Source organism: Rattus rattus, chromosome 7 (genome assembly GCF_011064425.1).
Source record: "Rattus rattus isolate New Zealand chromosome 7, Rrattus_CSIRO_v1, whole genome shotgun sequence".
NCBI lineage: Eukaryota > Metazoa > Chordata > Mammalia > Rodentia > Muridae > Rattus > Rattus rattus.
This window is the reverse complement of record NC_046160.1, coordinates 80,219,153-80,245,111: the sequence shown is the minus strand read 5'-3', so window position 1 is coordinate 80,245,111 and position 25,959 is coordinate 80,219,153. Positions and strand designations below refer to the sequence as shown.

At 34.5% G+C, this 25,959-nt stretch overlaps 1 protein-coding gene across 4 annotated transcripts in view; it reads left to right on the top strand.

The window, feature by feature from the left end:
* Positions 1–19,011, top strand: part of Mdga2 (MAM domain containing glycosylphosphatidylinositol anchor 2) — an 802,265-nt gene extending 783,254 nt beyond the window's left edge. For 2 of the 4 annotated variants that reach the window (XM_032907846.1, XM_032907845.1), the window contains 3 exons: positions 2,334–2,464; positions 15,255–15,360; positions 16,980–19,002. In XM_032907846.1, the coding sequence (XP_032763737.1) occupies positions 2,334–2,464; positions 15,255–15,360; positions 16,980–17,068 (326 nt within the window). In that variant the 3' untranslated portion in view covers positions 17,069–19,002. Of the gene's footprint in view, positions 1–2,333; positions 2,465–15,254; positions 15,361–16,979 lie in introns of all 4 variants that reach the window. The other 2 variants (XR_004388487.1, XR_004388486.1) reach the window with 2 other exon arrangements.
* The last annotated feature ends 6,948 nt before the right edge of the window (positions 19,012–25,959 follow it).

Sequence of the window (25,959 nt, the reverse complement as noted above, 5' to 3'; positions counted from 1 at the left end):
AACATCATTGTTAGTCAGTTGTTTTGTGTGTGACAAATCACCTAAAATAAACAACTTGGAAAAGGAAAGATTTATTGTGGCTCCTGTTTCAAATTTTCTGTCTAGTGTTACTTGACTTCATGCTTGAGGTCCTATGGTAAAGCACTAACATGATAGAGGGGGAGACTGGAGAAAATCTACTCACCTCATGGAAGCCAGGAATCACAGAGAGATGGGGACAAAAAGGCTGGGACAAGACGCATTTTTCTGAAGCAGCCCAGAATGACCCACTTCTTGCATGCTGACTCCATCTCTTAGTCTATTTCCTCACGCTCCAATCACTTCATCAAATACAAATCTAATCATATATTAAGTCAAAATTCTCATGATCTGTTCACTTCCACATATGCATAACTCTGAAAAAACTTTGTCACAAACTCTATTGTGGGGCATTTAGAACCAAACTGCAACATTTATTAATTTTTATAATTATGCGTTTCACCAAAGTAAATTATAATCTCTAACAAATTTTGACAGATTTCTCACCCTCACTATTTGTTATTTCTAATGATAATTATCATACATAAAACTGTCACTTTTAACATTTAGCCAATCCATTTACAAATATGGTTGCAAGATCAATACCCTTTAAAGATTAATCAAAATATTACATCTTACTTCCACATTAAAATGTGAAAGAGAAGTATTAAAGGGATAAAGAATGTGGGGATGGAGACAGAAAGTAAAAGAGAGTGTGAGAAATGCAGAGACAGAACCTAGAGAAGCATAGCTGTTGAAAAAGGCTCACTGACCTTAAGTACATTTTCAGTTTTTATTAATATACATAAAATATGAAACAAAACAAATTGAGAGATGGAATAGTGTATAATGGAAAAGGAGAAGCTAAATAGAAATAGGAAGAATAGGAAAGTTGTTAAGGAAAGTTCTAATGTGGCATTAGAATATAATGACTGGATAACGGGTGATGTTTTTAACAACTAAAGAGGATCATTCACACCATGGACATTAAAGTAAATACTGTGGGAGAAGATATTTGTGTGTAGAAATATATAAATATCCTCTACAATTAAAGAGAAGATATAGAAAAACTTGAAGTAGAACATGAAAACAAGAAACAGAGCACAATAAAAATCCATGTTGTTTTATGGATGAATTCACATATGTTATCTTCATCTATGTACTTAAAGGAATAAACATTAGGATGAAAGCAGTCTCATCTATTAGCAAGTAAAATGTATTCTTATAACATGATCTCTGTTCAACATAATAATAAAATACAATATTTCAGTGCAGTAGACTTTTAAAAATTATCTCTTAAAATATTGATAGCATACAGATTTAGGACATAAAAATTTGAGCTCTGCATTCAAATCCTGCCTCTGCTCTTCTCTCATTACATTACATAGAGAAAATTGCTTAATTCCTAAATGCTCTTATTTGTAATGTGGAATATTTGCCATAAGTACTTTGAAGAGGTGTTGAGTGGAGTCCTAAGATGCATTATATTCTATCAAAACTATTGTTATCACTGCTTTTTTGGTGTGTACAAAATAGAAAATTAAATAGATGTATTAAACGATGAGATAAAAAAGCTATCTCTTATGTTCAATACTTTCTTCAGAAGAAAAATGAGATGTAGATGAAAACAAATGTGATTTCTTTCAGAGAAAGATGCAGTATGATAGTACAAGTCAAATGAAGGTCAAATCGCATGTGGACCATTTAGTAAAAGAGTAAATGCTGTGTTGGCTCTCCACAGCTATTGTAACAGACGACAACAAATTGGGCCCCAAAGTAGGCTAAGTGCATTCTCTTCTGGTTCTGGGAAACAGAATAAATAGTAAAAGATCTTTGTGCTGAAATTAAGAGGGGTATTCTTCTGATAGATTTTGGGAAAAATCTACCTCTTCTTCTGCCTTGTATTCTTTGACTGGTAGATCCTGCTCTATCTTCAAAAGTAGAAAACATACTTCACAAAGCCCATCTTCTTTCCTGAATCAAAATGCTTTTTTCCCTGGTTCATATAACAACTGTGGTTGCATTTAGAACGCATCAAGATAGTCTAGACCAGCCTGTCTGCCTCAGCCACCTTAATCTTCACAGCAAAGTCATTCTGGAAACATATCACTTTCAGGTTCTAGGCAATGTAATGTGCTTATTGTGTAATGTGTATTGGATCACAGCATCATACCAAGATAAGAAATTGGAGGAGAGCAAAAGACACTAGGATGTTCTGCAAGATTTAATTTTAAATGCTTGTAAATGATTGACCAAGGAGAAACAAACTTGAAGCACACACAAATATACAACATAAACTCCCATTGTTATTTTAGGTGTTTTAAATGTATATCTACGTTTGAAAGGGCAGACAACAATAGAGAATCCTCTATGGTCTTCGAGTGGGAACAAAGGACAACGATGGAATGAAGCTCATGTTAATATATATCCAATTACTTCATTTCAGGTAAGAAATAACTTCACTCATAGATTGATGTGTCATCAGTGCAACATTAAACGCATATCTTAAAGAAGCAGTAAATAAAATATTAATAGTCAAATTCTGTATAAGACGAATAAAAGTTTATCCTCACTTTGAAAAGCTATTTTATGAAGACAGATGCATCTGTATTAGCATCTATCGTGTAGAATGATAACATGAGGCATTGCCTAGCATCGTGACACGCGCCTTCAATCCTGCAGTTTGGGAAGCAGATGTAGATGCATCTCTGAGTTTGAGGCTAGCCTGAGTACAAAGCATACTCTAGGACATGGAGAACTGCACAGAGAAAACCTATCTCAGGGAAAAAATGAAACAAAATAAACAAACAAACCATACTCATGTTTGCATAGTCATCTATTTCTATATAATCATTTGTATGTATTTTATTTCCTACAGAAAATAATGCAGATTTTCACTAAAATGGGCATCAATACTCTATCTAATTTGTTGGATAATTCTACATGGAATTTGAAACACGTTTTCTACTTCAGTTATTTATCATTTTAATCAAAGTCAAGAAGTTTAAACAAATTATTTTTCTTTCTGTAAACTGAAGTTAGACTTCAGTTAAAAAGCAAAGCGGCGTTTATAAAGATATCAAGAATTTAATGACTTAAGATTTTTAATTGAAATAAATGTTAATAATCCTTATCAAAGATTATATATCTATAATCAATTTTGTGAAGTTGGAAGCATGGATTTAGTGATTTAAATAACTATAGCCCAACATATGTATATGAATGTGTATGTATGCATACCTATGCTTTCATACACTTCTAGCCGATATATACCAAATATTATTGTTTGTTCAAAATAATAAAAATCTTTAAAGTCTAATGACATGTAATATAGTCTATGGCTTTATCCTTATTTTAAAATACTCAAATCCACTTAATGATAACATGAATGCATTTCATGGCTTACTTTTAAGGGTATAGATAATCAGACTGATCTAATTACACAATTTTTTTCATTGAATGTGGACCATGACTCTTTGAGAGGCTGAATTCTAAAGCTAACCAAGTTGATAAAATGAATAAACTATTTGCAAGAATAGGGGATAAGAAATTAAGAATACAAGGAATCATATGACTATGAAAGCACAGAAATGTTTTACATCTATGAAGGATAATACAGTTGTAAACGCTGAAATAACTTAGGAGGGCAGAACTCGAAGTACAACAAATATTAAAGTGTGTGTGTGTGTGTGTGTGTGTGTGTGTGTGTGTGTGTGTGTGTGGACATTGAAGCTAATTTCTTTAAAATATTTTGCTTTCTAAATGGGCTTCCTCTTCATCACAAATGGTTAAATTAAATACATATACAATAAGGATTTACGTTATGGTAATGTTATACTCAAGACAATTCTTTCTTGACATTTATTTAAATTTAATGAGCATTTGTTAAGTTCCTCCAGGACAATCATTTATTTCCTTAGATACTAGTTGAAAAAAAGCGACTCCTGCTTTCTGTCTCATTGAGAGACTGGAAGATTTAGTAAAAATTCTGTGGTAAGTGATGCTGGAGGTTAACCTGCAGACCTGGCAGACAGGGATGATAGAGATTTCAGGATATACTAAGATGTGAGCAGGAACAGAACAGTTTTCATGGTAGAAATCTTGAAGTAGACATTAATGACTAAGAAATTTTGGCTTACAAATTGTCAAATAATGCCTGAACTACAGATTGGTTTACACAAAAAAAAGGGAGGTAGACGAGGTCAGATTCAGAAACATATGATTACTTTTGTCTTAAACTCATTGACCAAAAAAATAAAATGTCTGAGAAAAACCATGTTAAAGACATGGGAGAAGTGATAAATATCAGTCTGAAGTTTTGAATACATGGGTATTGGGTGTGTTATCAGATTATATATGTCTTACTAAAAACTGTCTAAATAAACAAGGAGAGGTTTACATACTCAAGTGAGCAAATCAATGATGAAACCATACAAAACCATACATTAAGATTAACTGTGGCAAGCATGCTCATCCTAAGTCGTGTCTTAAAGGAACTCATATATTCATTGACTTTTAAAAAAAAGAAGAGGAAAAGAAAAAAGTGACAAACTCAAATTAGAAAGCCAGTACAATACTGGTAGAATGTACTTTCTTGTAACATAATTTATAAAATTCTCTTGCAGGAGAAATTGAGCTTCTAAATCTAACCAAACAAAATGAATACATGTCTTTGCAATTGGTAGAAGGTAACTGACAAGCTTGGGTTTTAGTTAAGTCAAAGATATAGAAGTTATATTTTAAAGGGGATACAATGTCCACTCCAGAAAGTTTTTCAATGTTCGGTTGCCTTTAATTACCCTTAGCTCAGGGGGAGGGTGGGTACAGGCAGCTAAGTGACAAGACATATTCACTTGATGATCTTGTCTTGATTGGTCATATGTTCCAAGCGCCCCAGGAAACGTACTCTATAACCAGAGTCTGGATCTCCTCATTACCAGGATCCAGTTTCCACCATGTATATGACTAATAGTTCATCTGCCAATCCGGACTCAGCTAGGGCGGCCCTTTGGCCTTAGAATATCCAAATAGCAGATATCTTCTTTGTTGTTTTCAAAGAGGATGACAGTAGAAAGGAATTCTTCCTCAGTTTGTAAAATACCTGGAACATTCCAATGATGAGTTTGCTATTCATGAAATTCTGGGTGAGTTACTCGATGAAGCCATACTCAGCGTACCACAGGGATGAGCCATCCTTTCAAAAATGCTTCCTAATTTGGCAATGACACAGAAAGAGTGTGTATCCTCGTTACACTTGAACTCATCCAACACAAAGGTATTGTTGGGCAGGTGAGCTGAGGGACCCTTGGCCTTGGGTTCAGCAGCACCAGTGCCTACTCACATTAATCCATCTCTACCGGAGCTGAGGTAGCTGGCTTTTTGTCTTCTCTTTGCTCAACCTCAGGGCTTCTCTTTCTCTTCCCGTGAACTCTTTTCTTTCCTTGGTATATCCTTTTAGAGAAGAATTAGGCAAACTTCTCAGCATCAAACTAGCAACTCACACAGCTTCAGGAAGACAGCCCTGAAATGGGTTTGATTAATGCAGGTAAGGAACCAGCCTTTGGTATTAGGGAAGGTCTGGGAAAAGAAGGCTCTAAGACCTATTTATAGAGCCACAGCAGAGTGCAGACAATACCATAAGTATCATTTACTATCATGCAAACTCCTCGTCTTCAAGAGAGACTCCAACAGCCTTACCTCCCCTGTGCATTTGCATTTTCAGTAGCCCGTTTTCTTGTGCATGATTCCCAAGGTAGGGAGCACTCAGGTGCTGTAGATAGAAATGTCACTGTTGGGAAAGCTCACCCATATATCATCTGAGCTGCTGCCTCTGGAGTCCTTCCTGGCAGCTCCTTCTTGCTTACATACTGGGGAATACCATTGCTCTCAAACGCACAGAATCCACAGTCACCCTCAATTACCGGAACCCTCATAACAGGAAGTTTTCTGAGAAATTCCAGGGCTCAGTTGGCTCTGCCAACATGGAAATGGTATAGGGCAGAGATCATGGGGCCACACTGTACTGAGCACCTAAAGTTTTCCTATGTTCAGGATGCATGTACAGGGTCATAGGCACAGAAGGGGCAAGAAATTTACATGAGAGCATTAGAAAATTAACTAAAACGCTTTCAATATTTAATTAATAGAATTGAGTGCAGGAAAGTATTAAATTATAATAAGATTTATTGAATAACCTCCTCTTCTGTCAGTTTTTCACATTAAGGAAAGTATATAATTTGCTTATTGGATAATGTTTTTGCAAGAAAACCTGGTTCCCTAACCTAGAGGCAGCATGGAAACTCTAGAAAGCAGTTGCCCCTGAACATGGGAAGAAATGGAGGCAGAGCAAGAGTCTGACTCTGAAATTGCAGGCTTCCATAGATGAGTCTCCGTTTCTTCTAATTTGGCCAACTTCAGTCCACTGGACCTGGTTTCTCACATGTTGATTAAAAAAAGGAATGTAAGGAACTTTTGTAATCAAAACTGAAAGGGGTTGTTTAAACTTTAAAAGTTGTACAGGTTCACTACTGATGAAAATATGTTTCTGTATCTGCAGATATTTGCATAAAATTCACAGAGGCATATGAACAGGAACATACAGAGATATTCAGGAATATTTAAAGTTAATCAAACTTTATTCATAATTGTCTATGTAAGTAAGCCTTGGAGAAATTCTCTCTGCTGTACTCAGCTCTGTTTGATTTTAATTAGGTTATATTTTACCTTTATATTCACTGACCGTTTGTTTGGGGATATAGTAACCAGGATTGCCTTGTTCAGTTGGTTCCCAATGTGCTTTCCATTCCTTATGTTTCTTGGACTTTTCCATAGATTTATTGCACCGGGAAGTTTCTACTTTTGTCTGCTATCGGTGTTGATTAGCCTGAAGGACTTCATTTGACAATTCTTGAAGTGCGGGTCTGTTGAGGATGGATTCTTTTCACCTTCTGTGCTTTGAAAAATTGATTTGTTCACCCTCATTTTTCAAAAAAAAAAATCATTTCCTCTTGGCATAGCTTAGTAGTTTTTCTTTTAGAACTTTGAGGATGTCCTTCTCCTGTCTTTCTGTTGTTCTCAAGTGTGATTTTCTGGCTATGCGCACACTTCTTACAACTCGGAGTTCATTTAAGATTTTTCTCATTGTTGATGGTTTGAAGAACTGAGATTCAGATATGTTATCATATGCTGATATGTGCTCTCCTCTTTCTGTGTACTTGGTGATTTCCTGAGCTCACTATACCTATGGGTTCACTGTTGTATGAAAATTGAGGATTGTCGAGCTAGTTTCTTCCTATCTCTTTTTTTTTTTTTTCTTTTTTCTTTTTTTCGGAGCTGGGGACCGAACCCAGGCCCTTGCGTTTGCTAGGCAAGCGCTCTACCACTGAGCTAAATCCCCAACCCCTTCCTATCCCTTTGTTCTCCCATGTTATCCTTAGAGAATTCTGTTAGAACATTGGTTTTGATTTTAATTAGGTTATATTTTACCTTTATATTCACTGACCACTTGTTTGGGAATGGCGACTCTGCATTTATTCTCCTTTGGTGAACTTTGAATCTTAGAATTGCATATATCATCTATATAAATTCGATGTTGGTCCTTTGACAAAATATTTTTATTTCCCTTGTTGATGACTGGAGCAGATAAAACTTAACTGTTTTGAGTCACTGCCTGCTCATACACATCCATATCAGTCTTGGTTGGCTTTAATAAATTGATTCTTCTCCCCTTTATGGGTCATTATCTAATTTTCACTTGAAAATCTAGTAATTTGGGTGATAGACATTATGAATTTTAACTTAATAGATGCTGGATATTTATAAAACTTCAGAAGTAGTGTAAAGCTTTTACAATGATGTGTTCGAAGTAGAAATAATCCATATATTTTAAGGAGTTAGAGAAAGCCACATTTTCTCTTTTCTCTTTCGTCTCTCCTCCCTACCTCCCTGCTATCTATCCCTCTTTTCTTTCACTAGCTGTCTCCTGTGCTTCCTCTCTAGCATTGATCTTGTGCTTTATCACATTTACTTTATTGTTTCTTCCTATTGTGCTTTAAAGAAGCCTAAAATACTAAGAACGAAGCTTTATGCTTAAAAATTACATCACCAAATATGTTGTCAGCCTTATCAGCGTAACTTGATGAACAAATGTTATCAAATCCAGACATGGTTAAGTGAAACAAAACTTTATAGCATGCTTTAAAGGCCATTCATGTGTAATACTTTTTAAACTGCCTTTGTCTGTGTTGGTTCTCCATTCAATCTCTTCAGAGTCAGATTTTCTTCCAGGTGTCAAACTGGTTCTGTTTACAGTGACCTGAAAACTCTATTCAGGGCAAACATAGGATGACTTGATTTCCATTTCTAATGGATATCTCTTGGATTTACATCATGGTCAGATACACTATGCCCTAAACCCCATTGTTTAGTCTATTTTCTCCAGTAATTTGTTTTCTCAAGTGGGGGAAAATTATCTGACTTCAATTGCTTTCATTTGAGGCTACCAAAAGTAAAAAACTTGGATCAGTACAATTTTATCTAAATTACCAGTAAGAAATCATGGTAAGCAAATTTTTTGTTATGAAATTTCTGTTCTTTAATTTCACAATGTATTGCTAGACCTATTGACTGTTTATTTCATCTCATAAATCTTGACTGTGCAAGAAACCTACTCATGCCCTGACATAATATGCCCTTTTAATTTGTTTATTTTCTCTATTGTTACTTAGAATTATTTAAAATTAATAATTTTTAACTCTGAAATAATTTATACAGTAGCAAGATATTTAAAATACTTTCTTTGCTATGCCATGCCTACCAAAAAACATTGTCACATTAATATATACTAATGTATTGTCATACAATTTAAGTGTAAGCAATAATAATATCATTCATACCTAGATTTATGAATTTGAAAATATTTTTAAGTCAAGTAGAAAGCATGATGCTCACTTTTTTTTGGAGCAGTAAATTGAATATGAGTGGTTTGAATTTCTCTTTCACTAAGATTTATGTACTTTTATTGATTGACCTTTTAAGTATGTTTATGTAAAGCCTATTAAAATTTACACACTTGCCAGGTCTCTTGAGCATCATCAATGAATTTTCTTGGGGAAAATAGTATTGCATTGTGAGTCAAAATAAAAGTTTTATTATACTGAAATTTCTTTGTTGGCTTTTTCATAAAATTAATTTAGCATCATTAGTGCTTGTAAGGATAATAAAGTTTGCTATATGTTAGAGATAAGAGCAAAACTTACAAAAACTCAAAATCAATATAATATTAACCATGTAAAATCTTCTATAATGTACACACTATGTAACAAGGAAAATAACTCATTTCTTCTTTTGGTACTGTACTTTGTTTATAATCTGGCCTAATTTTCCCCCAGGAATCATTTAATAAAAAGACATTATAAAACAATACTATTTACAGATCATTATTTTGCTAAAAGCAATTAAACATCTTTTACACTTGCATTCTCATTTAAATATTTGGAGATATATTTTAAGAAATTTAAATATAAGTAATTATTACTAATGAGCATGTTCTTCTCAATATGACTACAGTCTAATAATAAAAATTACCTCAAAATAATCTTGATCACCAAAGTCATATTCTCATGCAGGTCTAAATCTTACATGGCAAATCAAATTCCAGGACAACGATACAGATATCATGATTGTGGCTGAATTCACCATTTAAAAATGTTTTAAAGGGATGCAGAGAAGGTTCATTGGTTATGATTACATATGCATCTTGGAGAAAACCTTAGTTCAATTCCTTGCACACACATCAGGCAATTCACAACAACCTGTAACTCCAACTCTATGGAATTCAATACTTCTAGTGTCCTTGGAAACCAGCATAACATATATGAGGTACTCATATGCATATACATAAATAGCAAAATAAATCTTCAGGTAAATACCTCCCATTTATAGCTCACAATTTACTGTGTTTCTCTGTCTTCCATTCTGATTCAAATTTGTTATTAAAGACTTTGAGACTTGACATCCAGCCAGTTGAACTGGAACCTTGTAAAGTTATACTCATAGTTAATATTGGAATAGTTTCTCAAGAGAAGAATCCAAGACTACCCTGACTAGTGGATTGTACCACCTCATAGCTTTTTAAATGGTTGAGCATGGTTCAGTTAATTTGTTGAACCAATAAGATAAATATCATTCTTAGCTCTAACTGCTATACATAAATTTATTAAAATCATGTTTTTGTCAATTATATTCATAATAATTTTTTCAAATTGTACCATTAAACTTCAACATTTCATTTAACTTGTAACAGCCAGACGGTATCTGTCTCTTGTCAGAAAGAAAATACTTGTGAACATTTGCAAACGCTTCCCTGAACAGTGAAGTCAATATCTGAAGATATTGTATTATTTGAACCATTAACTACTTGGATTCATTAGCTCTCCGCACAGATCTTCTTTGCTTAGTGATGACATCTGAAGACAATGGTTTAATCTATCTGTGTCCGTGGAGTCAACTGCACATTGTTAAAAGAGCTGTATTTGTCAGAAACCATTAATCTATTACTTGAGGCAAGTGTGTGTGCTTGGTGTAATTTTAAGGCAGAAATTCATATAATGTGAAAATTCCATCTGAAGTTATCCACCAAGAGTTAATATTACTTTTTAATTTAAAATAGTTTATATCTTTGGGCGTTTTGCCTGCATGTATGTCTGGGCACCATGTACATGCCTCTGTCAGTGAGGCCAAAAGAAATGACTATACTCCATTGAAACTGAGGAAATGAATAGCCGTGGGCTGCCATGTGGGTGTTGGGATTTGAACCCTGCTTATCTGAAAGAGCAGCAAGGGCTCTTAACCTTTAAGCCATCTCTCCAGCCTCAGTGTTAATTCTCTAATGAGGTGTTTGTTACATCTTTATTTGTTTGCATTCTATGCACGCTATATGAAAACATTAAATTGTAAATTTTTTTATCTAAGGAACTATTTAACATAATGTCAACCTGGTCATGTAGGAAAAGTCAGTTTTACATAATTTTATCTCTTAGGAAACCCAAACCTTGGCACCGTCTCCTTATATCCACATGCTATTAACTCCTTTGAATCCATTAAGCCAAACACACTGCAAAAGTGCACAATAAGGAACATTGTTAACACGGCAGTGAAATAGTAGAATAATAATGAAACTTTCAAACGGGTGGCAGAATACAGCATTTTAAACAGAGATTCTTCCTTCTCCGAGGGAATATAATTTGCAGTTTATTCATATCATCTACACTGGAAAACATAAAATTCAATGTTCTGTGACTGTCTCTTGATTTTATACTTGAAAGTTGCTACCAAAGACATATTTTTTATAAAGGCTTGAAATGCCAAATATGACACACTCTTTGGCAAGTACAACTAAACAGATTTTTGTAATCTACATTTTTCTGTAACGTATATTCATCCCCAAGACCTTGGTCTTAATATCATCAATAAATCTACTATGACCTATGTGTTTTAATTTGCAGTTACAATTAAATGCATAAACATAGTGTAATAAATGCTTCTTGGAGAACCTATCAGTTCAAAAGCACTCGATATATTCTCAGTAGTAAACTATCACAAACCAAGCAGCTAGGACACCATTAGACATGACAAAGTAGGCAGGAAAATGCCTACAAAGCCTCAACCCTATACAAAGAGCTACAGGCAACTGAGGAAAGCTGGGAGCAGGCAGGAGAGGTGGTCTTCTCCATGGAAGATCACCCCATTGGTTTGTCCAGGGCCAAATGAACTGTCCCGAAAATAAAGCATACACCTAGCCTACTTACTGAGCAGTTGATATATAGGAATAGAAGTGAATATGTAATTGGTGCCATCTGTAACCTCCTGTTTTTCTGATATATAAATAAATGCCTCCACCAATAACTTGGGCATGTTCCACAACTAGCTCATTCCATAATTATCTATTGATTCTATTTTATATCATGCCACGTGGCTGGTTACCTGGTCCTCGGTTTCATATGACTGTCTTCCTCTATCTCTGGGGAGAATATCCTTCTTGTGCCTTCCTGCATCCCAGAATCTCTCCACTCCTCCACCCACTCCCCCTGCGTTCTCTCTGCTAGAATTCCCACTTCCTATTTCCTGACTCAGATCACTGGCCATAGGCTTTTCTATTGACAGGTGAATGCTTTGACACAGTGCACAAGAGATTATCTTTCAACATGTATTCACATAGATGCTTGAGAAAAACCATTAATGAAAGAAGAGGACTTGAATTTGAAGAAGAGTGGAGAGGGATCTATCGAAAGGTTCAAAGGAAGAAAAGGAGAGAAATGCTGTAATTGTATTAAACTCTCAAAATTACAAATAGTCAAGCAACCATGCCTGACTTTCTGATTTTTCTGAGACTGTAAGATCTCTGTACCCAACAGGATTGGATTTCCAATAATCACAAAATTACAAATAATTATTAAAAACACTGTACATGCAGTAAGAGTTTTGTCAAGAAAACATTGTTATCATATCAATAAAGGATGAGGTTTCCTATTTAAGACTTATGCTAGGTTTCCAAAAAAAAAAAAAATCAACCTGCTACATTTAGTGGTCAATGATATTATCAATAGTTATAAATGTCAGTGACATTAATGAGTCTGCAAATCAGCCAACTTTTATTACCACCCACTAATTCAGTATCTTGAAGGGATAAAATAGTCCTATAAAAATTGCTCTAGAGATAGACAGCCCTCTTTCTTGGTCAAGTACGGTTCAGTTTTTATTGATTTGTAAATTAAGCATGTAATACGACCTTTTGCTAGTAAGCAGACAGCACACATATTAAATTATTTTAGATGGTCTCTCCCCATCACTCCCTTGCAATCTACCCATAAAAATAGTGTCTTTCACATCTCTACTGATTCAAGACTTTGCCTTCAATGTAAACGTAGACCTGAGCCTGCAACTCTGATAAAGGAAAATTTATAATTTTGAAATAATTGAATCAGGAGGAGTGATCAGTATTAGAAGGCAATGACTACACAGTATTTTATAGTGATGGATCATTACAATTAAAATATAGCTTCCCAGGAAAGCAGCTGCAAGAAAGTGGCAGACGATTTTGAGAATATGTTTACTTTCATTTTTATTTTTATATATAATCCTATTGACTTATATTGGCCCCTGACTATAGATAATGAGAATTTACTAGGTGAACATAATTGTATACTTCAAGGAAACCAGCCACTTTTTACAGCTAAGAAAATCTGTATACTACTAAAGCTGATGCTAGCAAACCTTTGCAATGAAGAATTTGATTCCAGATGCTGATGTTTAAATCCCAAATGGCTGCACATGTAGACTTTCTTACCTAGCCCTGAGTGGACTTTCACTCTTAGATCACTTCCTCACATAAAGCATAGCCTCACATAAGGAATGCAGAATCCTCTTCTACACGTCCGCATTGTAAGCCCCGTGTCTTCCTCCATAAATGCTATCAGCTGGTGTCCTTCTCTTCCTACTAACTATGGTCATCTGTTCAAAGTTAAATTCCAAGTAATTGAGGGAAACTGTAAGAAAAGTCTAGACAATTGTGGATAGTTAATAATTATACCAACATACAACACTTCTCACTTTTTCTGCTCTCTAAAATTAACATGACAGCCCACAAGAAATCTGTACAGTAACATATTCAATGATGTACATAAAATAAACACATAAAATAAAACCCTATTCTTATAACAGCACATCGTAGGGCCTATATCTAAGGCCACCCAAATTATTTACATCACCCACCACTTTGCCAGCATTTCTCTGACCACTTCATATTTAAAATCCAGACAATAATACAACTTCTTATTTCCCAGCATATAAAATTACTCCTTTTTGCCCATTTCATCTGCATATTCAAAATCCATAAACTGAAACCTTGGTTCTGAGTCTCTGAACTTCAGCCTGCCCTTGTACTTCTCTTCAGTGATGCAGGTTATCTGGAATATTCTCCAGAGATGGCTTTGTACAATTTTAATTATCATGAATAAATAATAAGGAAAAGCAGAAGTATTAAAATATTAAATCTGTTAATTAAGACATCACAAAACATTTCCCTTACTAAGTTGCAGAGAGTGTCTACCTGGCTGCCTGTAGGTAAAGGGCAGGGGTCTAAGAAAAGGCGTGAAGACAAAAGTCTTTGCTTACTAATTGGAAACTTTCATTGAGAAAATGATCACAGCATACCACGCAGTATTGGTGAGCCTAGTGAAAGTAACCTAAACTTTCTAAGGATAATCTTAAATTTATCTTTAATGAACTACTTTCAAAGATAAACCAAAAATAAGGGCAAACCTGTTGCACTGTAAAACACATTTTCACTCAAATATTACTAAAATAAGGTAGCTTTATAAAATGCATACATTACTGTTATCTTTTTAAGAAAGATTTATTTTATGTATGAGTGTTCTCCCTACATGTACAACTGCATGCCAGAAGAGGGCATCCGTTTCCATTACAGTTGATTGTGAACTACCGTGTGGGGTTTGAACTCAGGACCTGTAGAAGGTCTGCCGGTGCTCTTAACCACTTCACCATCTCTTCAGCCTACATTAGTATTATCTTACATTAGAGTAATTTATTACATTAATGTTTCTTTGGGAAGACCAAATTAATATATTTTTTCAAAATTTCTTTGAAAGTATAAATTGCTAAGTACATAGGTTACATTTTAGCACGTAAAGAAATTTATTTTTCTGGAAGAAAGAAAATTTGAGGATTAAAAAAAAAACAATTCTAAAGGTCTGGTCTCCTTCAAGAGTAAATAATTAAATTTTTGTAAACATGGCTTTTTTTGTTATCATAGCCAGAATTAATAATGAATTTTATCTGACATCACTCATTCAGCCTCAGTACTCAGCTATTGTAAATACTGGATATTCAAGGGCTTTTGACTAGATTCTAATTTATTAGTCTATGTTCCTATATACAATCAAGTTTTAGATGTACAGTTCCAAAGCAAAATTACAGCAGGAAGTCCAAAGGTGAGTAAAATGAGCTTGAGGAGCCTGTACTCTGTGCCTGCAAACTATCAAAGCATTTCGACAGTGTATGCTATAGTTCTCTTCTAGACTTTAAAAAAATACTGATAAAAGCATATTGATTTGCTCCTTAAGATATTTCTTGAAGAGTTGTGCTGTGTGATTAGAGAAAACTGAGGAAATACATTTCTGCATAATAAAACCACTCTAATAAATCTGTCATGTTTGTAGTTAATTTTTGAAGGCATTCGGGGTCCTGGGATAGAAGGTGACATCGCCATTGACGATGTGTCAATTGCAGAAGGAGAATGTGCAAAACAAGACCTACCAACTAAGAGTAAGTGTTTCTCTTCTTGAGTACCACTTGATACATGTGGATGTGATACAACAATTATTAGAGTAAAATGTTTCCATTTCTCAGAAAATGTTTAGTTTTAGTTAAAACTTTATTTTTGACTGAATCATTCATGCTATGATTAAATCAAATGGCAAGTGCAATGTGGCTATATTTTCAGCAACAAAATGATAGTAATTTCTACTTAATTCTATGTAAGACTAAATCACTGACTTTAAAAAACAGATTTAAAATTTATTAAGTTATGCTATTTTGTCAGGGGGTGGAAAACTTTTATTAAAAGATTTGACAAATCTATAAACATAATAGTCAGTTATGTAGCAAAGGTGCCTTTAAGTCCAAATAGTTGAAATATGAATTTTCTAGAGCTAATATTGTTCTTTTTACAGATGTAATTATATGGAAATTTAGTAGGTGAATTTAGTAATGGAATAGCACTATTTATTCTGACACGATCTACTTCATATCTACCCCATGATCTTGTAAAATAATTTTATTTTCATCTAAGAATAGTTTAGATATTATACATTAATGGTGTCTTAAATTTCAAGTTTTTTTTCAGGCCCATTTTAAAATAAATATAAAATGATATTTATAGAGTATTCTGGGCCCCTAAGTCTTCATCTCACATTATCCATTTGAAACATGTATTCAGAATCATTGTTGGAATGCATTTTAACTTCAATATTTTCTTAGACCTATCTGGAAACTTCAATTCTATGATCACACAATGAGGGAGTAATCAAGCTAAATTTCCACAAATAATTCATCAATAATTTAGTATATTCAAAGTGTATTGAAATTCTATGTGACTAAAGGGTTCAATGCACCAGAGCTCTTCAACCCAATATATTTATGGAAAAATTATTACAGTCTACACAGTGAAAGTCAAGAATGCAGTTACAGCTTAATGGGCATAATTAACTCCATTATTTGGCATTGTTGAAAATTTTAAAAAAGTGGCAATGAGCTGTGGTCATTCGTTATGAAACTCAGCATTGAAGATACACATTTTGTAAAAACTTCCTGGATTTTTATTTCAGAAAAGGCTCAGCGGCACCCACATAAACACAGTCTGCTTAGAACACAGAGAATCATGTATTCTCTTCAGAACAGCTCACCTACAGCGAAGCTAACCTTACCCTAAACGAAAGCCATGCCTACATTGCATACAAATTTTATATTTTCATATTTAATCAAAACTAAATAGGTGCAATTTGATAAATTGAGGTAAACTTTCCAAATGGGAAAAGAAAAAAGAGAAAGCAGGAATGAGCATAGTCACGGGCTGGGAAAGTCTGCCTCGCTTTTGTTGCCATGCTCTAGAACATTCTCATGGATGGGATTTTTAAATTAGTAAATCCACAGTAATATGTGTCTGCCATATTGATAACTGCAGATCCAGCTTGCTTCCTCCTTCTGCATGCCTTCAAAATAAAATGACATCTAATGCAAAACCTAGTTTTCTCCCAAATTATTTTCCTCGGTTTAAATTTCTTTAGATCAGAAACGCTGCATTCTGATGGAATGATTCATGATGGCGTCATGGAATGTTTATGGCCTTAATGTCAGTGTTGGGTACCTATCTTCTTTATTTCTAGATTCCGTGGATGGTGCTGTTGGGATCTTAGTTCATATATGGCTTTTTCCAGTTATCATCCTCATCTCGATCTTAAGCCCTCGAAGGTGACCTTATCCTGGCAGAGGCTATAAATGATTCACCAGGCACTGGCATGAAGAAAGAGTCTTTGTAAATGGACACTGAAAAAAAACAAACTACCAAAGATTCCTCCACTGACTACTGACTCAAAAATTAAATAATAAGAACAACATTTTTTAAGCACTGGGGATAAAAAAAAAAGACATCATGGAAATATAACTTATTCCAAACTACATATAGAAGATATTCTTGGCCTGGGTACAAAAGAGCCCTTCAGGTGCTTTTGTGGCTAAAATGATTACAGCTTCATCTGGTTGAACTCTGGAAAAAGAAAATAAAAGAAAAAGAAAGAAAGAAAAAGAAGAAGAAGAAGAAAAAGAGCTATAGAAATCCTCGTCAAAGCACAAAGTCATGGCTGGTTTTGTTTCAAATGAATAGTTTGCTTGTTACCATGGAAACCTAATGGCCTGCCAACAAAAACCTCACTGTAAACAGGGTACGTGGAGAGCTGGCGTTTATTTTCCTTTCAAGAAGGTTTTATGTAGAGAATTAAATAAATGTAGGCCCTTTTACCTTGGCTGTTACCCTTCCTTGAAAATACTCCAAACTCGGAATTATTTAAAGGTTTCATATCCCTGCCCGCCTTACCCCACCCCACTTTTACTGTTGTTTGGGTTTTGTTGTCGTTGTTGTTGTTGTTATTGTTGTTACTGTTTGTTGTAGTTATTTTCTTTTTTCTTTTTTTTCTCCCTCCCATGGCTAAGCTAGATAACTGTATGATGTCTCTTTTTGCATGCACTGCTATCCAGGATGGTAAACCTGGGCTTACATATTACACAGGCTTATCGGAGTTTGCTTGCGGCCACTTGACACCCAAACTACGTCATCTGTTCCTATGAAGAAACCAAACCACCATCTTTTATAAATTGCCATGGAAACCAAGTGCCTTCAATGAAACAAGCCTGAATAATTTTCAACTCAGAAGCTTGCACTGCTAACAATGGTTTGTGTAAAACTATTTTGTAACCAGACGACACAGCCTAAATGTGCAAATTACAGGCAAGACACCCTAGCCGCTTCTGAAGAAGAAAGGACCCACGTGCTGCGTAAACCCACGCAGACAAGATTATTTGTTTCACCTCCTAGACAGCCATGGCCTTTCGGCTTAATGTCCATAGAAAGTAACTTCCATTGAGACCAAACATGGGAGCAACACTTTTTTCTTCCAGGTTATTAATGGGTCAACCAGAGCAAAAGGTTGTTGAGATAATACTTAGCACAGAAGGTGGTAAAACACAGAAGTGATTTTTACTCTAACCTCCATTTCAAATGAGATTGGCTTTGCCTTTAGAGAGAACAAGGAAATGTTTGCGATTGCCGTGCATACAAACTCTGCCGCGGAACTGGGCCTGAAAACAATCTGCCTTTATTCTAAACACTGAGGGGAATAGGCCTCTGCCCTTTAGTCAGACTCTGTGCAAATTGTGAAATATTATTTTATTATTTTAACAAGATTAAAAAACACTTTTACAAAAAAACAAAAACCTGTAAAAATGATTTTGAGCTACCTGAGGACAAACCATAACTTTAACCAGCCAGTTTTCCAATGCATTGTAAATTTCACTTAAACCTGTTGGTTATGACAATTTGAAGATCTTTTTCCTTAAATTATCACAACTTTTAACTTCATTTAAAAAAGACTTTTGTCTAAAGAAGAATATTATTATTATCTGTTCTTTCAACACCCCAGGATTTAAAAAAAATACTGATTATGCAAGTAATTGGGATCTAAGTATTAAATTGCAGCATTTGCAAATATTAATATAAAAAGCACAACAAAATGTAGTGGAAATGACAAAGCTTGATTTTTTAAAACAACTGTAGAGATGTTTGTGCAAATTCAATAATTCAACTTAAAATATAATTTTACAGCTCTGTTCAATAAAGCCTCTTTCCAGGTAAGGTATGAGAAACAGTGTGTGTGTTTGTTGGGCAATAGTCACCCTTTCATTTAATGAGATTAGTTATGCAATTTATTGGTTTTATTATCTTGGGATAAATCTTCAGTTCTTCATACACAATTAATGTCTGCAGGAACAAATTTGAAAAAAACACACCATGCATTCTCCTTTTATTTTTGTTAAACCTGTTAAAATGTTGTACCTCTGTAGGTAAAATGCAAACTGAAATACAAGTGGAAATTTACTATCAAATTTCATAGTCAGCTCAAAAGGGGACATATCAGAATACTTACATAGGGATAGAATCAAAATAACCCGTGTCCCATAAATCACACAAAGGAAGCAAATGATTAACCTAATTGATTTTAATTAATTAGCTATATTGAAAATCTTTTTTAAATTTCCAAGTCATCCATCTAGTTTCTCAAACCAAACATTTACAGTAGGTAATATCTGGGCACTTAGCATGGGAAAGATCTGCATTCACCTGCACGTCCGCCATATTGCCACCAACAATAGTTCTGCACTACCCAGGATGAGTAAAACACAAATTTATTAGGTCTTACTTTTTGCATTCTCTCTGCCAGGTCGACAGTACGTGTCTTCTGTTTAAAGAGAGGCTCGACTTGTTATCATCTTTCAATTACGTTTAAATTGATTTGAGTGAGGCTTTTGTAAATGAATTTAAAGGAAAAAGACCCCTAAATTCTGAATATCGGAAGGCATATATGTCATTTCAAGACAACTTAGGTTTTTTTTTTTCTCCTCAGTTATCCTGAGCAAAGAAGTCGATATGAAAGTTTCAGTTGTGTCATTAAAGCATTTATCGAATGTAAAAATCCTAAATTTTCACATAGTAAGAGAACACACTCTGGAAGTTAAAGAGAACTGGCTGGTACTTCAAAATTAATTTTTATTAAACTTCTAAGAAGTTGCAGATGGTTGTGAAGAACACGGGGCTATCAGAGGTGAGAGCAGGTGGACGAGAGAGGTGGAGAGAAACACGATTTCTCACATGAGAGTCACATCATTTAGACTCGCCAACCGACATAATCACTGTTTTTACATCAGATCAAATGCTCAGTTGCTTTAATGAAAGTAAATGGCTAAAACTGTGGAAAGTTCTAAATGATTTGGATACATGAACTGGAAACATTGTAAAATCACCTTGTCTTTAGTAGAAGAAATGGTGGTGGAACCCTTAAACACCTTCCCATTCCTAACACTGTTATGTTTATCAGAACTGTACCCAATGCCACCTTCCCCTTACCATTTTGCTAATGTGTCAGCGTATAATTTGAGGAGCCTTTTGGGTCCTTTTTTTTTTTTAATGGGGAAGCATTTAGCAATCAGGGTTTTATTTTTGGGAGAAACAACACGCTGTGTAATCTCCAGTTACTCACGATAACTGATCCACGTTAGTTAGGAGTGGTACCACTTTCATGGGTTCAGTGATGTTTCTTCACGGGCTAACATTTCTACAGTTGGGTCGGCTTTCATTGCAGTTAGCAGCACTGTCATGTAGTGATATGAACATGCACACGGGAGCTGAGAAGACCTGAGTAAGAACATGTAACACTTTGACGAAAGTTGCCAGAATGGTCAAACAATGCCAAATATGATATTTCCTTGGGAGCTAAGAGTGAGAAAAAATATTGCCCAATCACACTTATCAGATGTATAAATAATCATGGACTATGCAGTTTTGAAAAAAAATAACCTACTTACCTTTCTTTTAAAATAAGTTTTTTTTAAAGATGCTTTGCATACATACCTACCCCTGCTTTTCCATTTCCTACCTACTTTTCTGTTATGTGTTTTTATAGTTCCATCCTGGAAATATGTATCCCTGGTCTGCTGTGCTCCCAGGTTCCATAGGGCTCGTGGTATTCAACAGATCATGAGTTTGGCCCATGATCAGTTCCTCTAAGAGAACTGATAGATGCTTGGTTACAATGTCAGGCAGTGGACCTTGACACTAATGGCACTTCACTTCACATTTCCCCCAGAATTGGCTCAGTATAACAATGGATTATATCTGAATTAGGACCTAATTTACCTAGTCTGTTTTACCATGTAATATACAGTGAAAATAATTCCATTCTTTACTTGGATATATGATAAAATATAAATTACAGCTGTACTAACTTTTCATCAAACATGCAATATTATTTTAAATACTTTATAATAATAAACTTATCTGCCAATGAAATGTGTAATTTGAATAATAATTCATTCATTTCTATACTTGAGACTCTAAACATGACTGTGGTATTACTCAGAATCATTTAATTTTGTGTTTCTCTTGGTAATTTTAAATTTGTGACAAATTGATTTGATTTTGGAAAACCTTTTCAAATGGTCCTCCTAAATTTGTGACTTATGTTCCTTATTACAGAACATTTTTTTTCTGTGCCTTTCAAATATCAGGGCCACTGAAATAGACATTTAAACTGGAAAAAATTGACCTTCCCCAAATACATTCTAAATTAATACGACATTCAGCCGTGTCTCAACAAAGCAGAGGGTATACTCTTCTTGCAACTGGGCAGTTGATCTCAATGAGGAGTTATTGCATTTTCTGTGAAAACAATAAAGTCATAGGGTTCAATCCCAAGCTGCTTCTTTCCTACAGCATTCCCTCTGTGGCTAGCCCATTTAACTCATTTTCTTAGCATTGTTTTTAGAAAGGAATGTCTGTCCTTTTCTACTGTCTTAGAAAGAAAATTGCTACAAAATCATTTGATTTTTTCTCAAATCTCATAGAAAGTTTGCTGTATATTCATAGTATATCTACATACAATTGTGTATGTTATTATGTGAGCAATGAAAAACATAAAAGCTTGACACTATAATGGGAAGCATGTCAGCCAAGAAAGTCCCTAGTGGATTACTTAATGTCTGTTGGAATAGAAGTGAGAAATTACGGTAAAGCTTCCGCATATTTCTATAGGAATTACTTTTTGAGCATATGGCCGTTTGAAGATTAATAAGACTGTGAGCAGTGCTTTCACTGCTCTGAACCCATATTGAGAATCTCAAACTGGAATCCAAAATTTGGAAGAGGGCTGAGGTTAAACTCTGGGTAGAAACTGCAATAGTTTTCTCAAGGATATATTTGCAACTGATTGAATTTCATTTCAACAGTACTAATTTTCCATGAGTTGATTTGAAATGTGTTCTTATTTTTCAAGCGTCGGGAACTTCTACGAGTAGGGCTAAGCTTGGTAGTTTCGCTGGTTTTCATGGGGCTCTTTATCGTTGTCCTGGCGCTCCAGGCTTCCCTTTTTATTTCTTGAGTCTCACCAGTGTATTTAAATGTATAAGTTTAATCAAATATGCATTGTGTTAAATTTATATAAAACATTGGAGACCATAAAATTTAGATTGAACTTAATTTACATTTTGATATTTTCCTTCTTCCAAATAGTTTCAGATAGCTGTATGTTATTTTCCTTGGAATTTTTTTCAATAAATGAAATTATGTTAAATACTCTATTAGTGTTTGGGGAAATTTTCTGCTGTCAATAAGTATTTAACTTAAAAAAAAAAACAACAAAGAATGTCATTTAGAATGGCAATTAAAACTAAAGTACCATGATTTCTTTTGCAATTAAGAAGCCTTTATAGACTTACTACTACAGTGAACACAACTAGACTATCAAGATTTGTGTTGATTTTTACATCCTTTGCGATAGATCATTTTATTCTATTGTATTAAACTACCAGACACTAAAATCTTTCTGAACCGATGTAATTTAAGAATCATGGTATTATGATGTGGTGTATCAGCTAGGCTTCTGTATGACACATGAAATGATCACAGCTGGATGATGCAAAGATTGCAGCTGGATGATGTAATGATCGCAGCTGGATGATGCTAACCAGATTCAGAGACATTGTTTTAATCACATGTTCCCAAGGACACTGTCAGCTAAACACACTGATCTGCAGTGATGAGTGAGAATCTGAGTGTAAATGTAATTCTGAAAACCATGACATGTTGCTGTTACTTTACTGCCTATTCAGCTTAATTGTGTGTTACCTTTGCTATGATTATTCCTCTAAGTAAACCCTTGAGCATTTGGAAATGGAGTTATAATTAATATTTAAACCCATTAATTGTTTTTGAAAAGTCATTTCTCTCCAAATGACTCCTTCACTCTGTGTAAATGACTGTTTCTTCAGTCTGTGTTAAATGACTGTTTATTCTCCATGAGCTGTTTTAAGTTAATATTCATTTTGTAGATCTTAAGACTTTTCCCTAAGATACTAGGAATTATTCCTTAGTTATATGTATTTTTACTTCTCTGAAGAAACTGTAACCTCATCTGTGGCGACGCTGCCCATCCATGTCTTTATATCTACAATAGAAAGGAGGTAAGGTATAAGTTTGGGTTCTAGGAAGAATGTAGCACGATTTATTACTGTTTAACTTATATTTGAACTGTATTCAAAAGATTAGGAAACAATCAAAACATTTACCTTTCAATGACAAAATCATTGAAATTTTACAAACAGAATGTATGTCATGTGTATTAGGAAAAGAAGAAAATCCAATTATTGCAAAACTTTTGTTTTTAACACAAATATCTGGCATTTTTTAATTTTACAGGCAATATTATTATTTCATTCTTCCTGTCTTTCTTTCTTTTTCATTCTTTTTTTTTTTGATACAGATGATGATATAGCCCAGACTGAATTCAAACTCACTTTATAGGGGAGGCATGTGTTGAACTCTGGATCTTCTAGAATCTAGCACCCTAAAACGAGGCATTTTATGTGTTTAAATTTGCTAATGAAGTAAAATTAAAATAAAATAAGATAAAATTAAAATTAGAGGCATGCACCATAAAACCAGCACAGGTAAAACACAAATGTTGATATTGTCTTTGCAAAGAAAACTTACGTTAACCTAGAGCAAATTAGACTAATTACATGTTTATGGAAGCCCAAAATAAACAAGGGAATGATAATTTCTAGGGTCTATAGTTTTTTAAATGAGCTTTGTTTGAGGACATATGAGTTCCATCTTGATTCAAAGTCTAGGGGTTTTTTTTTTTTTTGTTTTGCTCTAGGCTCCAGTCACCTAGTAAATGTAAATACAGTATGCGACAAACATTTTCATTTTCAGACACAATTGATAATTTAAATTACAAAACAAAATTGTAAAAAATAGTAGGATAGCACTCAGGAGGATCATCACAATTTCTGTTCACACTGAGAGACACAGTCAGTTCTATGCCAGCCTGCACTGCAGAGTGTGACCTCATCTCAAATGTAAACCAAACCCCCCAAAAAAGAAATTTCTGAAAATATATGGCAAAGAATAAATGGTACAAAGGTAAGGAACAAAGAGTTGAAATCAAAATAGTACTGAGAAGAGATAGCTCACATCCTTTTAAATTTGTTTCTGTATTATATTACATATCTAAATTCACTAGACTACACAATTTAGCAAGTCAATGAACTCAAAATGAGAGAATGGGATAATGGGTCTTATGCAGCAGAATAAGGCACTTAAGTAAATGCTGGGGGTGTTTTGTATGTTGAAATTTGCTAACGAAATAAACATATTGTTGTTGGTTAAGTTCTCATGAAATGAATTTAATAAAGTGGAATCATTTCAAATTAAATGATTTCCATAGAATTTTGCAAGTATCTCAAAGGCCTTTACAGTGTTGAGGTATTGAGGGTACTAGATGGGCACTGGTCCAAATCAGAAAGCTCCATGAAGCTTGTAATTTCTTAATCACCAGTCCATTCCTGTGCCCTTAGCAATGATTTCTCTATTTTGGCCTCTTTCAAGATATAAACACCTCGCAGAGCCAGGTCCTACTATTAAAGGATAGCAGTTGTCCATCCACACAGCCTTTCAAGTAGAAAACTAGAAAGATCAACCAGTGGACTTTCTGGCAAGAGCTAAGGAACAAGAAATAGAAGCATAAAATGAAGAAAGGCACACACTGTCCAAGACATTATTTCCATAGTTGTCCCAAGAACAGGTGAGGCTTCCTACCCGGTACAGAGAGGGTAGATGGAGTTACAGGCAAGGAAGGCTTCTGAGACAGCTCAAGCTATCTCAGAGTGGTGAGGATGGTAGTGTGAAACTCACAGTGGTTCCCAGAGAGATGAGTACCAAGAAAGTCTATGGATAACGTATCTTACAATGAACTAAAATACACTATCCACATCAGTAGAAAAGAGAAGAAAATTTATCAACTAAATGTTTTTGAATAGGTACACATTGCTATAAAATAAAAATAAAGTTTTAATGAATTAAATAAACTTTTAAAATATTTATAATAATTTTTGTGAATATTTGACTATATGCACACCTTTCTCTTCTTGTGTTTCTGCCTAATCTAAGATCAACTAAACTGCTATGTGGATCTTGTCATTCTGATGCGAATTCATAGCAAGCTGTTGACTAGTCTAGAGTTCATGTCACTTGAATGTCTTTCATCAAGCAAGTCCCATCACAGACTGCTTCTATTCAAACTCCTCATCAATTTCTCATATGAGTTTCTGTTTTTATGTCCCTACAACCCTCTCTCTTTCCTGTAAAATAAAGACCTGGCAACCCTGTAATATGGTATATGATTGATGGAAATAGAGTTTGGAAAGCACTTAAACAGCTTTAAACTATGGATGTCAGAACATCATTGAGCCATTTGCTATGTCTCAATGTGCTAATGGGTTATAAAGAAAAACTTTCTTACTGAAAATCACCTGTATGTCAGCTTGCACACATCTCATATTTCAGTATAAGCCTTTTGAATTATTCCCAATTTTTCCAACATTATTTACTCACGCACACATGCTATTTACATGATTTGTCATTTTCAAAGTAATTCCAGATATGTTATTTCATCTACGATAAGCCCTAATTACTAACACTAATTACTCACTCATGAGCGATGTGAAAATACAAACATGGATAACCTATTCCCTATCCAG